This window comes from Colletotrichum fioriniae, assembly GCF_027942845.1.
Source record: "Colletotrichum fioriniae strain IMI 355084 chromosome Unknown scaffold_5, whole genome shotgun sequence".
In the NCBI taxonomy this organism is placed as follows: Eukaryota; Fungi; Ascomycota; class Sordariomycetes; order Glomerellales; family Glomerellaceae; genus Colletotrichum; species Colletotrichum fioriniae.
The window spans coordinates 1416848-1429050 of NW_027076841.1; the positions used below are offsets into that span (position 1 = coordinate 1416848).

General features: G+C 54.0%; 4 protein-coding genes across 4 annotated transcripts; 2 read left to right on the forward strand and 2 right to left on the reverse strand.

The window, feature by feature from the left end:
* Positions 1-1888: 1888 nt before the first annotated feature.
* On the forward strand, positions 1889-2116 carry N0V96_005075 (uncharacterized protein; the record flags this gene model as incomplete). Its single annotated transcript, XM_053191238.1, has 1 exon — positions 1889-2116. The coding sequence occupies one exon, from the start codon at positions 1889-1891 to the stop codon at positions 2114-2116; it is 228 nt and encodes a 75-aa protein (XP_053051221.1).
* A 1038-nt stretch (positions 2117-3154) lies between these two features.
* N0V96_005076 (uncharacterized protein) lies at positions 3155-4070 on the reverse strand (the record flags this gene model as incomplete). Its single annotated transcript, XM_053191239.2, has 2 exons — positions 3155-3916; positions 4041-4070. 2 exons carry the CDS (start codon positions 4068-4070, stop codon positions 3155-3157), a joined length of 792 nt encoding a protein of 263 aa, XP_053051222.1.
* A 938-nt stretch (positions 4071-5008) lies between these two features.
* Positions 5009-5948, reverse strand: N0V96_005077 (uncharacterized protein; the record flags this gene model as incomplete). Its single annotated transcript, XM_053191240.2, has 2 exons — positions 5009-5621; positions 5686-5948. The coding sequence occupies 2 exons, from the start codon at positions 5946-5948 to the stop codon at positions 5009-5011; spliced, it is 876 nt and encodes a 291-aa protein (XP_053051223.1).
* Positions 5949-9619: 3671 nt separating this feature from the next.
* On the forward strand, positions 9620-11052 carry N0V96_005078 (uncharacterized protein; the record flags this gene model as incomplete). Its single annotated transcript, XM_053191241.2, has 2 exons — positions 9620-10247; positions 10310-11052. The coding sequence occupies 2 exons, from the start codon at positions 9620-9622 to the stop codon at positions 11050-11052; spliced, it is 1371 nt and encodes a 456-aa protein (XP_053051224.1).
* Positions 11053-12203: the final 1151 nt, after the last annotated feature.

The window sequence follows — 12203 nt, forward strand, 5'->3', positions numbered from 1 at the left end:
AGACAAACATCAGGTCAAGCAGGCTGCTGGGTGTTGATCTGGCTGGGCCATGCTGGGTCGTCGAAGGTGGCTATTGGGGATGATGGATAAGCATGCTTCGTTGTCTCCTTGACGATGCAAAGAGAGGAAGCCGAGGCAATACGATGGGCGATGAGACTGAGGAAGAGAAAGAAGGAAACCATGCAGACGGCGGTTCGGCGTCATACCAACTTACCAAACTCTCGATCTCTCTCCACCTCCATCTTCGGACCTATTATCGCGGCTCCAGGAGTTGGTCGGGTCCAGGGCATTGAGCGTCATGGATTAGACGGCAGGAAATAACGTGAAGACGTACGTACGGAGGAGTATCGTCCCTCTTTTTTCTTCCCTCTCAGTCTTCCTCTGCTCAGCGGGGGAGAGGGAAGAGGGAAGAACTGGAGATAAGATGGATTCTTCAACCGCGGCTACTCTCCGTACCCGTGGACACTTACTTTGGCAAAGTAAATAACCCAACCCGGACAGCCATCTCGGTCTTGCGTCGGTAGATGGGAAAGCAGACGACACACACTCACGCGCACACATACACACGCACACACACATGATAGGTATTCTCTTTATCCTCTCGACTCGCCCACCCCGAGCTTTCCTGGCCAGTTACCACATTTATCCTATCCCTCCCACACTCCTCCCACACTTTTAATTGTTCAACCACACCCACCACGCTCCTCGCCTGGATCAAAAGCAAGTCAACTGGACAACCCGCGAACCAACCCCAATCAAAGACAAGCCCATCACATCATCACTCGCACACCCACTCAAACCCGCACGAGCTGTCTGTCCTCTACTTTGTACTTCGTGCTCAATAGACTACTCGCTCCAGCCTTCTTTCGGCTCAAAATCCTACCAACATACACTCAAGCAAGGAAACGCTGCTGCTGCTACCCACACCATCCCGCATACCTACGCAAGCCCGCGTCGACTACCGACTCACACTCGCCTTATTCTGTCTTCCAGGCCTGGCTCAGCTGCTACACACTCGAACGATATCCCACACATAAGAGTCGCAACATCCCTCCGCGCCTGACTGTGGTATCGCCGATCCCCCTTCTGCCTGTCTCACTTCTGCGAATCAGTCTTGCTCCCTCTCTCTCTATTTTGCCAAAAAAGAGAAACCAAAACTTGGCCTGCCTCCTGCTCGGTTATCTGTCTCTCACTCACTCGCTCGCTCGCTCAATCTATCCACCGACTCGTTTGGCTTGTTACCCGCTGCCGGAGCAAGGGTTGGTAATCCGCAATCGCGCCGAATTCCAATATTGCCCATCCAATATTGTTGCAAGCAAAGACAAGCGGTCCCGCAATTATAGCCTGTCACCGACAACCCAGGGTCGTCCCACGATCACTTTAAACCAGCCGGCCTCACCCACACACCCCACGCCTCACGGCATTCCCGCTGCTCGTTACTTGGTCTTAGGGAAAATCTCAGACACCACACGTACTTTTCGTGTCTACTCCGCACTCACTGTCGACTATCCTTCCTTTTCACAAAAAGGGATCTTCCGCACCTTCACTCTTGTCGGACTTTTCCCATTCCACCCTTCTTAGCTTCTTGATCCCGCCTTTCCCTCCTCCCCACCCCCCGCCTGACATCACCTACTTTTCAGGTACCTGTGCTACTTGGGGTCTCACATAAAGAGTCAAGATCTGCGCTCCGAAATCGAAGATCTGGGGAATATAATACCACCAACCATCCTTCGCCCCCTTCTCGGACCTTGATTCCTGGCCCTACGCAGTAATCATCCCACACTCGGATACTCCAACCTTCTCTCGCTATCGAGAGGATCTCATCACAACCATAACAACATCTCGAAAATCGTCACCATCACCCATCACCCACCACCCACCGCCCACCATGAACGCACCAATCCAGTCCCCCAAGCGCCAGGACTCCACTTCCTCCATCTCCTCGTCGTCTTCGCATATGTCTACAAACCAAATGATGGCGCCAGCCCAACCCAACGGCCAGCAGCCCCCTTCAACCGAGGCCTTCCTCCGCGACTTCACCCTCGTGGCCGAGGCCGCCAAACGTGCCCAGATGGCCGTCATGATGCGCGACTTTGAGTCTTGCGGGCTCTCATAGATGGATAGCGCATCCTGTTCGTTCACGCAAAAAAAGAGTCCAAAAGCGACCGAGCTTTTCCCATCGTCCCGGAAAGCTTTTGTCCAACTGGCTCAGACCGTCATCTTGAGGAACGAATACTCCGAATTTTATCGGATGAGAGGACCCCGCTGAAACGCTGTTACGGGGCCGAGAGGGAAACCGAGGGACCGCGCGAACGCTTCGGCGGAGTCGGGGCAGAGGGGAAGCAGGGCGAGAGAGAGTTTGCCGTGTCACTGAACCGACGACACTGGACTACTCTTAGCTCTTTTCCCCCTCACCAGATCCAGTCACTGGAGTGGCCCTCCCCGGTCCATCTCTTTCCCTTCCTCTCACTCACTCTCTCACTCGCTTTTACTCTTCTCCCGCTCGCTACACAACATTTAATCGACATTGAAGTCTCTGGGGAACTCTACCGGTTTCGCATTTCTTCTCGGTGATTAGAGGCGGGGATAGACAAAGGTTCATCTCATCGGGTCCATCATTGGGGAGATTTCTATTCATGATAAACACACACAACCACACCACTAAACATTCACAACAACTGGCGCATACGGAACAAACAGGGGGCATCATTGCATTGCGGGGAATTTCGTCTTGACATCACGAATACTTTGGAAAGGACACGAACTTTAGGCGTTTTGGGAGGGAATGACTCTGGGCATCTACCACGGCCCAGTTGAATTGGATTCCGCTCACCATTTTATTTTATTATTTTTTTCCTGTATGAATACCACCGAGGAGGACAAATGGTCTTACCCAGATCTTGCTTTACACGTTTTTATCTAAAGAACTATGGCCAGTCTATCTGGTCTCTTCCAATCTTCTTTTGTTTTACAAATTGCGGTACATTTATAGTGACTTGGCTCCAATGATCGACCGCCGTTCACTCTCATATTTTCCTTGAATACATTTAGCCATGATCTTAAGCTTACAAAACGAACAGCCTCTTTGATGCGATTTTTCCCATTCTACATGATTTTCTACATTTCCATCACAATGACTTTCACCCCTTCTCACTCACAACTTGGAAGCCAACACAATCCCGCCATCAACAGTAAGCGTCGCCCCCGTCACAAACGCACCCGCCCGTCCGCTCAAGAACAAACACGCGCCCGCGACATCCTGCGGCGTCCCGATCCTCCGCATGGGGATCTCCTCTTCGATGGTATCGCGCATCGTCTCGAGCGTGGCGGCCATCATCTTGCTCTCAAACGGTCCGCAGGCCAAGGTATTGCTCGTTATCCCGCGGGGCCCCAGTTCTCTGGCGAGCGCGCGCGAGAGGTGGTGCAGACCCGCTTTGCTCGCGCTGTAGGCGTACGAGGAGATGAGCGGGACGCGGAGGCCGTCTACGCTGCCAATGTTGATGATGCGCGACGGGTCACCGGAGGAGGATGCGGATTCCAGCAAGGGGGCGGCGAGCTGCGTCAAGGTGAAGACGCGCTGGAGGTTCAGCGTCAGGAGTTTCGTCCAGGCTGCGTCTGGGTATGTCTCGAAGGCGTCGCCCCAGGCTGCGCCCGAGTTATTTACGAGGACGTGGAGTTTCCCGCCCGTTTGCTTGGCGAGCTCGTCGACGAGGCGTTTGCAGTCGTCTAGCTTTTGGAGGTCGGCGGGGATGGCGTAGCATTTGCCGGGGCCCTTTTGCGTGAGCGCGGCGGCGGAGGCGGAGCAGGCTTTGGCGTCGCGGGAGGAGATGTAGACTGTTGCGCCGTTTGTGATGTAGCCTTCTGAGATCATGTAGCCTATTCCTTTTGCGCCGCCTGTTACGAGGATGTTTTTGTCCTGTGTGGGAAGGGAGGGGGGAGTTAGCTTTTGTGTTTGGGAATTTGGTTTTGGGGGCAGAAGAAGGAGGAGGAGGAGGAGGAGGAGGAAGAGGAGGACGAGGAGGAGGGAGCTTGGTATTTACCTTGACGTTGAAGAGCGATGCGACGTCCATTGCTGCTGATTTCCTACTATTTCGTTGGGGTGAACGTTTGGAATTATTGTTTGGTGCTTTGCTTCTGGCACAGGTCAATTGTCAAGTTGGAAGCAAATCCCAACCGAATTGGAAAGAGGACCGAGAGATGTAGATGTAGAAGGATGGAATACAAGGGTACGGGAGCTATCTTCGGCTGATGTGAGAAGGAGAAAGAGCAGCTTTCGGGGTGCGGCGGTCGTCTAAGCTTCCCGCTCCCCCAAGTTGCGAAAACGAGCCGAGGCTCACGGTCGTTTGGAGGGGTCTAGGCCGAGGGCGCGTCCCCCAATCCCCCCGATAAGGGGTACTTTACTTCTTACCCCGGACTGCGCTGCGGGGAAAGTATACTACATCTTTTTTTACCACGCGACACCGACTCCAAGGTAGAGAGATGCGATGTTGGGAGCTTTAGGTTTCCTGCATCAACACTTTAATACTGTACAAGTATTTGAAGCTGCAGTCTTGAGCTGGATTACTCAACGTATCCTGTTCCATGGTTCGCGAACCTCGCACATTTGTGCATTTCAGTAATATCGATTACTTATTTGTCCAAATAAAGACGGCAAAAAAAAACTATGCTAATCTAGGTACCTTACCGAACGTTTGTGTTCGTCTCGACTTGACTATCCGTTTGCCCAAAAGTCTATTGTCATGGTCATCCGATTAACCCGCAACCACCAACGCCATTGCTCAATTTCAGATCCTTTATTTCGTGCCGGCTACGAAGGTGCTGGTGCTGCCGCCGGACTCGAGGTCTCGTATGCATTTGCGTATGGAAATTTCATCCACATGGTCGCCCTGAGTAGCACGCGTACCATTCGAGTACAACCTCAAGTGGTTGTACGATGGGACGACACCCGCCAAACGTCACCGACGAATCCTCCATGCTCGCCGACATGATATCTCACATGTAGTATTACTTACGACGTCGACGATCTCGGGCTGCGCTTTCTCATAAAAGCCGGCAACCTCGACGGCTTCTCGCCGCTCTCAGTCGTGTTGGTCGTCTTCTCCGGCGTGTTGTTGGCCCCGCCCGCAGCAGCAGCCGCAGCCGCAGCCTCCCTCTCTTTTCTAGGCGAGCAGCAGCAGCCCATGGCCATGTGAAGGATGGCGGCCAGGTCGACGAGGGCGCTGGCGAGCCACATGAAGACGAACATGCGCACGCCGAGGACGGCGTTGATGTTGAGCTCGGACTGCTGGGTGAGGGCGATTTTGGCGCCGACGCTCATGACGGTGCCGATGATGGAGGCGACGGTGACGAGGAGACCCGTGATGCCGGCGAAGATGGCGATGGGCAGGCTCCACCAGCGCGAGCGCATGACGAGCGGGGTGACGATGAGGAGGGCGGCGGCGAGGGAGATGCCCGAGATGAAGAGGCCGAACATGACCTGCTGGCCGATGCGGAGGATGTTGAGGATGGTGCTGACCTCGGAGGGGAGGGCGATGGTGGCGCCGGCGAGGAGCTCGTTGGTCAGGATCTCTATGGGGTTGAACCACCACATGCGCTGGGGTGTTGAGCAGAAGGTGACGCCCCTGGTGATAGATGTGTTAGTACATTGCTGAAGTTTTTGTTTGGGAGACACCTGGGACAACTCACTCATCGTTGTAGCCTTCGCAAAAGTTCCAGAGACCGACTTGGTAAAAGTCGTGGAGTCCCAGGCTACGGGCTACGGAGTTGAGAAGGACGGCGTTGGCCGAGGAGAGCGGGATAATGTCGGAGACATCAAGTTTGAAGAAGTAAATGTCAGTCAGGACGGGCTTGATGGAGGTGTTGCCGATGATGACGAGAATGAGGAAGATGATGGCGATGAAGTAGCAGACGGCCGCGGTGATGGCGCTGTTCCGGCGGACCTTGGCCATCGTGAGGGTCGTTATTCGAACCTTGCGTCTTTGACAGGAGGAGGAGGAGGATTGCGGTCGTCGTAGGGAGGGCGGGACTTGGAACCGGAATCTGGGACCTGGGGTTGATGGAGTACAGTATACGGGGAATCGGCTCCTCTCTCCCCAGATATCTCACGTAAATGCGTGTGTGAGGACAAGATGACGCGGTAAGGTAACCAGAGCTCTCTCTCTCTAACTTCGCCGATGGTCCGGAGAGGTGACGAAAAAAGAGGGAACTGAACAATACCCGGGGGATTCGTCCTGTTGAGCTATTCAGGCGCGGCCGTACTCGAGAAAGCCGTCCGTAATCCAAGAGAATTAGGCGTAGGCGCAGGCGTCACAGGCCAAGGGGCTATGGTGTGAAAAAAGTGAGTCGGCCCTACGTGTGCGAAAAGGTTGGCGGAGCGGAGAGGAGTCGGGAAGCCAAAGAAGGCCAAAAGACGGATAATGACGATGAGCGTCAGGAAGCTAGCTCGACTGATCGAATCCACACGGCAATTTGTGTCTGGAAGAATGGAAAGGAACACAACAAATGATTCCAGACCAGGCCAGGCCGTCACAATAGATTCGATGGAGCAAACACCCCGGGGCCCTGGACTCTGGAGCCCTGGTGGTTGGTAAATACGGACAGGGCGTCAAAGACTCAAGGCAGAAGCAGGGCCAAGACACCGGAGCCAAACCTGGATGGATAGATGGACAGATCGAGAGAGACGAGAGAGGATAAACAGAGCGCGACGGGTCTGTCTGAGTTGGCATAAAGCCAGGCGTATCGCTGTTCTCCGGGGGGGTAAAAGTGAGGATGAGGATGCTGGATGGATGGTCCAGGTGTTTGCATGGGTCACTGACAATCGGACAGGGAGAATGACGTCGTAGCAACCAATATCTTTTTTTTTTCCTTCTTAGGTTCTCTTTTTTCCCTTTCTTTCTGCTGCTGCTGCTGCTGCGTTTCTGCATTGGATCATCCCAGCGTTTTTCTTGCTAGCGGCGCGCCACGGCTAGCGGGTCCGTAGGTATCTTACCTTAGTGGGACTCCGCTGCCTCATTCCAGGTTGTGCGGTGGGTCCATCCACCTCATGTTTCCAAGCTCCCGTCCATCTCCATTTCGTCTCACTAACTCACTCACAGTCACTCATCTATTGCCACAGTCTTATCACAAAGCAGAAATCCAAAGTAACAAAATATGAACCACACAGACTCTCCAGTGACGGCACAGACGAATAGAATGCAGTAGTCGATAACTATACACTGTAGCATCATGGCTCACCTCGGGGCTACTCCTCGGGGCGTGAAAAAGGTGAGAGAGTGAGAGAGAGACATCAAGGCCCATGGCACCGCCACGAGATCAGGTATCCGTACGTCAGCACCATTCTCCATCCAGAACAGAACAAGACCCCAAATGGCCTTTCAGTTTCGGGTCCCGAGGGGCTGTCTAAACGAGGTTCGCGCGGCCCCCATACTTCGTACGGATACCCGCAAGTTCGCAACCACCCCCCATCCCATCTGCCCATACTTCGTACAGCACCGCCTCCAAGCCTCCTCGACGAGTCCAGCCAACCGGGCCGTTGTGTCACTCTCTCCGCGGCGGGCGATCTGTATCATTCTGTGGGATCTGTAGCCCTCCTCAGCTGAAGTGGGATCATCACAACTGACAGCGGTTACTAAGCGCAAAAGGAAGTTCGGCAAGCCACTCGAAATGCAAATGGAACAGCAACAACTCAACAACAATAGCAGCCCAACCCACCTACGACCCATCAGCAAACCAGGTGCGTACCTAGAGTCAGACGCCGGCTGTGTGAAATGAGACTTCAACGGGTGGATTGATGGTTGGGTAGGGCCGCTTCCTTCCTTGTTGCACCATCGACCCGACTCCCGGGCCCCGTACGGATGTCCCCCGTCCCGCTCTGTGTCTCCTGCAGGTTGCATCTCTTTTCTTCCTATTCGCACAGAAAAGATATACGTGTGTTGTGCTCATCACTTTGGCATGGAAGTTGATGCTCATCGCTGAGGCATATCCAAGGAAAATGACCCACGGAGGGGTGTTATGGTGTTTCTCTACCAGGGACCAAGTCAGAAATAGTTTGAAAATTCCCCGTCGTAGCATCCAAGGGTCACGATCCCAGTAGGGACCCAGATAGTTGTCTTGACCTAAACAAACGAAATGAGGATGGGCGGCAAGTGTTGAGCCTAAAACTCTGTTTTTTTCTTTCCCTTTTCGTCCTGATTCGATCTTCTTGATCTTCCTCTCAGCCTCAATTAAGATGGTCATCGATGATCCTATTCCATTTCAGCTTTTGCCCGGATCTTCGTTTTTCTACAAACATGACGAACAATTTGGTTTTCTTGCTTCCAAGGAGCCCGCAACGAGACAAAGGCAAGGCCATCCTGCACGCGCGTCCGTCCCCGCCACGCCGGCACAGGAGCCGGTGATCGCCAGGGATATCCGTATAGGGCCCCCGGTCCATGGTTTTCTGCGCTGTCCTTTGCCGCAAGCCACAGCCGCAGATATGCAGTGAAACCGTAAGGTAGCCTGGTACGGATGGGTAGTGTAGATGGAACGGCGCGTCCATGACTTGGCCTGCTGGCCATCTGTTGTATCCGTATTGTTGGTTGGGTTACTTGGAGTCAATATTTACCAGTCTCTTGACATGCCAAACATCGTCACCTGCTGCTACGCAGTATCATCACTACAAAAGAAATGTGACAGGGAGGTGCAGTGACATGACTGCGCGACCCTGTCGAGCTGGAGCTGCCGATGAGATGACCAGCAGGGACCCGGCACATCCCCAGCGATCCTCGCAGCAGCTTCCGGTGGTGGTGGGTCCGTCTTGATGGGGCTCTGTGCTCTTGGTGTCCACTACCTTACGGTCTACCTACCTGGCTAAGGTACCCAACTGGGGGCCCGGTACCCCTGCCAGTTTGGCGGTAGCGCCGTATGGGGCCTGGGCCACCACCCCTCCAAGCCTCCAAGGGCGTGCCGCAGGCCGCAGGCCGCAGAAAGAATGTCTGGGCCACCCCGGGAAAAAACGAGGAAGAAAATACACAAATATTATGTCATAGCTGGACGTACACTATTCGAAGTCTTGACAATTGGCACCAAGGAAAATAGTCGTCTTCTCTACGGATACAGTCCAGGCTTCTCGTTGCTGGCTGGCGCAACATTGGCAAACGACCGCACCTTTCCTCTCATGTGAATTCTCGACCTTTCCTTTCCGCCTCTGCCGTGCGTGACGAAGAAAATAACGCGTCGAAAAAAGAGAAGAGAGAGAAACACGAACGCCTTCATACTAGGTACCCTAGCGTGCTTCTGCTTTTCGGCGGTATTTTGCTTGGGGATCGTCATCGAAACTCTCCTCGTCCGATAACCGTTTTTGGCTTCTGTCTCCCGTCTCCCGTCTCCCATCCCTCGCCCAACTCAAATTTCTTTCCCCCCGAGGGGCGCACCGTGGTCACTGCGTCTTGCAGCCATCCCAGACTCTCCAAAGTCTACTCCCAGACCTCGAATAACATACAACCATATCGAGCCCGAAAAACCACCCCTACCTTACCTTACCATTCACCCGAGAAACAACAACACCACAACGACTTCCCTTCCCCTTTCTCGCGGCCACTTCACCAACAAAGTCCTCGCCAGAGAGGCTGCCTCGCCCAGCATGACAGGACCTCTCTTTGCCCTCTCCCTCGGGCTCCTATCCCTCTTCACAGCCCAAGCCGCAGCGCAGGACCAAGTCAGCACGAGCACCTTCACCCTCTCCAACACCGACGACGTGACTTTTCTCTCGGGAACCAAAACCGTCGCAGTCACCCAGCCTAGAACGCCAACGGGTCCCTACGCAACTTACACCTCGAGAATCACCCTCACGAATGGAGACCTGTCCACCATGACCGGGACCATGACGGTCACCGGCAACGTCACCCAGACCACCACCAACTCCGTCGGCCAGTCCGTCGTCATCATCTCGGGCCAGACCTCCGTCGTCACCTCCACAATCACCGGCACCGATGCCAATGCCACCCAGACCGAGACCGCCCCGGCCGGCCCGACAAACACCCAGCCGTGCAACAACTATGTCGAGTTCTGCGATCGCAAGTACAGCAACGTCACTGAGGTCGGCTGTCACAACTCCCCCTTTGTGCGCCCTGGAAACTCGGCCTCCAACCAGGCTCTCGATGTCACCACCCAGCTCAACGACGGCATCCGCTTCCTCCAGGCCCAGATCCAGTGGCCCACGAACGGCACAGTACCGCACTTTTGCCATTCTTCCTGTGATATCCTCGATGGTGAGTTCTCTTTGAGACAAGCTTCATCCTCAAAGAGCCATTAGCTAACACACATACCACAGTCGGCCCCATCACCGAATGGTTGACTACCGTCCGCGAATGGGTCGCCTCTCACCCGTACGACGTCGTCACCATTCTCCTCGGCAACGGCAACTACTCCACCCCGGACCTCTACGCCCCCTTCATCGAGTCAACCGGAATCCTCCAATACGCCTACCAGCCCCCCTACCTCCCCATGAGACTCGAAGACTGGCCCACCCTCTCTCAGATGATCTTGGGGGGCAAGCGCGTCGTCATGTTCATGGACTACATGGCCGACCAGCAGAAATTCCCCTGGCTCCTCGACGAGTTCTCCCAAATGTGGGAGAGCCCCTTTGACCCCATGGACCGCAGCTTCCCCTGCACCGTCCAGCGCCCACCCGACTTGGCCCCCGAGGCCGCCCGTGACCGCCTCTACCTCATGAACCACAACCTCAACGCCGAGTACAACATCTTTGGCGCCTCCATCCTCGTCCCCGCCGTCTCGCTGCTCAACTCGACCAACAACGCCACCGGCAACGGGTCCCTCGGCGGCGCGGCGCAGAACTGCACCCGCGACTGGGGGTTCCCGCCAAAGGTTCTCAATGTGGACTACTACAACTACGGCGACCCGGAGGGCTCCGTCTTCCAGGTCCAAGCCAAGATGAATAATGTCACGTATACGCGCGAGTGCTGCGGCAAAGTCACCGGCGCGTCGCCCGGACGGCCGACTGCTTCGGCATTGGTACTGGGTTTGGCTTTCGCCTGCGCCCTGCTGCTGGTTTGAGATGTCCGATATAAACCATTTAATGTCTTTTGATAAATTCCCGGTTTCACACGATGAAAGCATGTCTGGCGTTTTGGGGGCTTTGTTTTATTTAATGCATAGACGGGTTACATGGAGGCCAGGGGGTTATTTCACCCGTGGGAGATTGTATGGTCATTTCGGGGGCTTGACTACATTACAATAGGATGTTGTCATGCAAGGCTTACCACTGCATTTAAATTACAACTACTATGTTGACTGCGCAGACATTCCAGATTCTGATATGTTTCCCGACTTGACATTGGCTGCTTTCAGGGGATTGTGACCAAGACTGATTGGCTTTTCTTTGGGAGAAAAACTGGCATTTCATTTTGTAAACCTGACCAAGTCATAACTACACAAACACATGGCGGCCTACAGAAGAAGTCTATCAAACGTTGGACTCAGAGATGATCATGACGGGATACAGATACCTGCCTCTCCCCCTCCCCCCAGCATCAATGACCTTGGACATCGGGATTCTGTTTCCCAAGAGTCTTTACAAAGTTTGAGAGGAACCCAAACACTTACCGTCGTTGATTCCTTTTTCTTTTCTGGTCCATCCCCTTTTCCGTCCTCACTTGAGACATGAGTTTCAACGGGTGAGGAAGCCCCAGGTGCCGTATTTATTCAAAATGGCCCCGCGCATTGTGGCTCCAAATCACCACCCACTGAATGGAGTGGGAGACAAAAAGCCGACAGGTACTTACAAGCGCAAATGTATACGTGGGAAGTCTATTGTTGTTCTTTATGAACACTCTCTACTTGGAAATGAAAACAGAAGAAGGGGAGAAGGCAAGCTGGATCAAGAGAACTCCCCCACCCCCGAGGATAAATGATTTGCAAACCGAAAAACAGACTGAATACATCCAAATTCGGCGCCATCTCATAGAATAAGGGGGTGACAAAACAAGGTCCTCTTCACATTTGAATCAGTGCAGTACTATCGCCAAAGACGGGAAAACTGAGGCGCTAACTAACATCTGGGTCTTGACACCTGCCGTATACATTCCTTCGTTACACGAAACCAAAGGGGTGGAATATACAGAGGAATACACACCCGACCTTGACCCAGGACTTCTCCTCGCCTTGCCTGATATTCAAATCTCGGCCCCCCCCCCTCCGACCTCAAA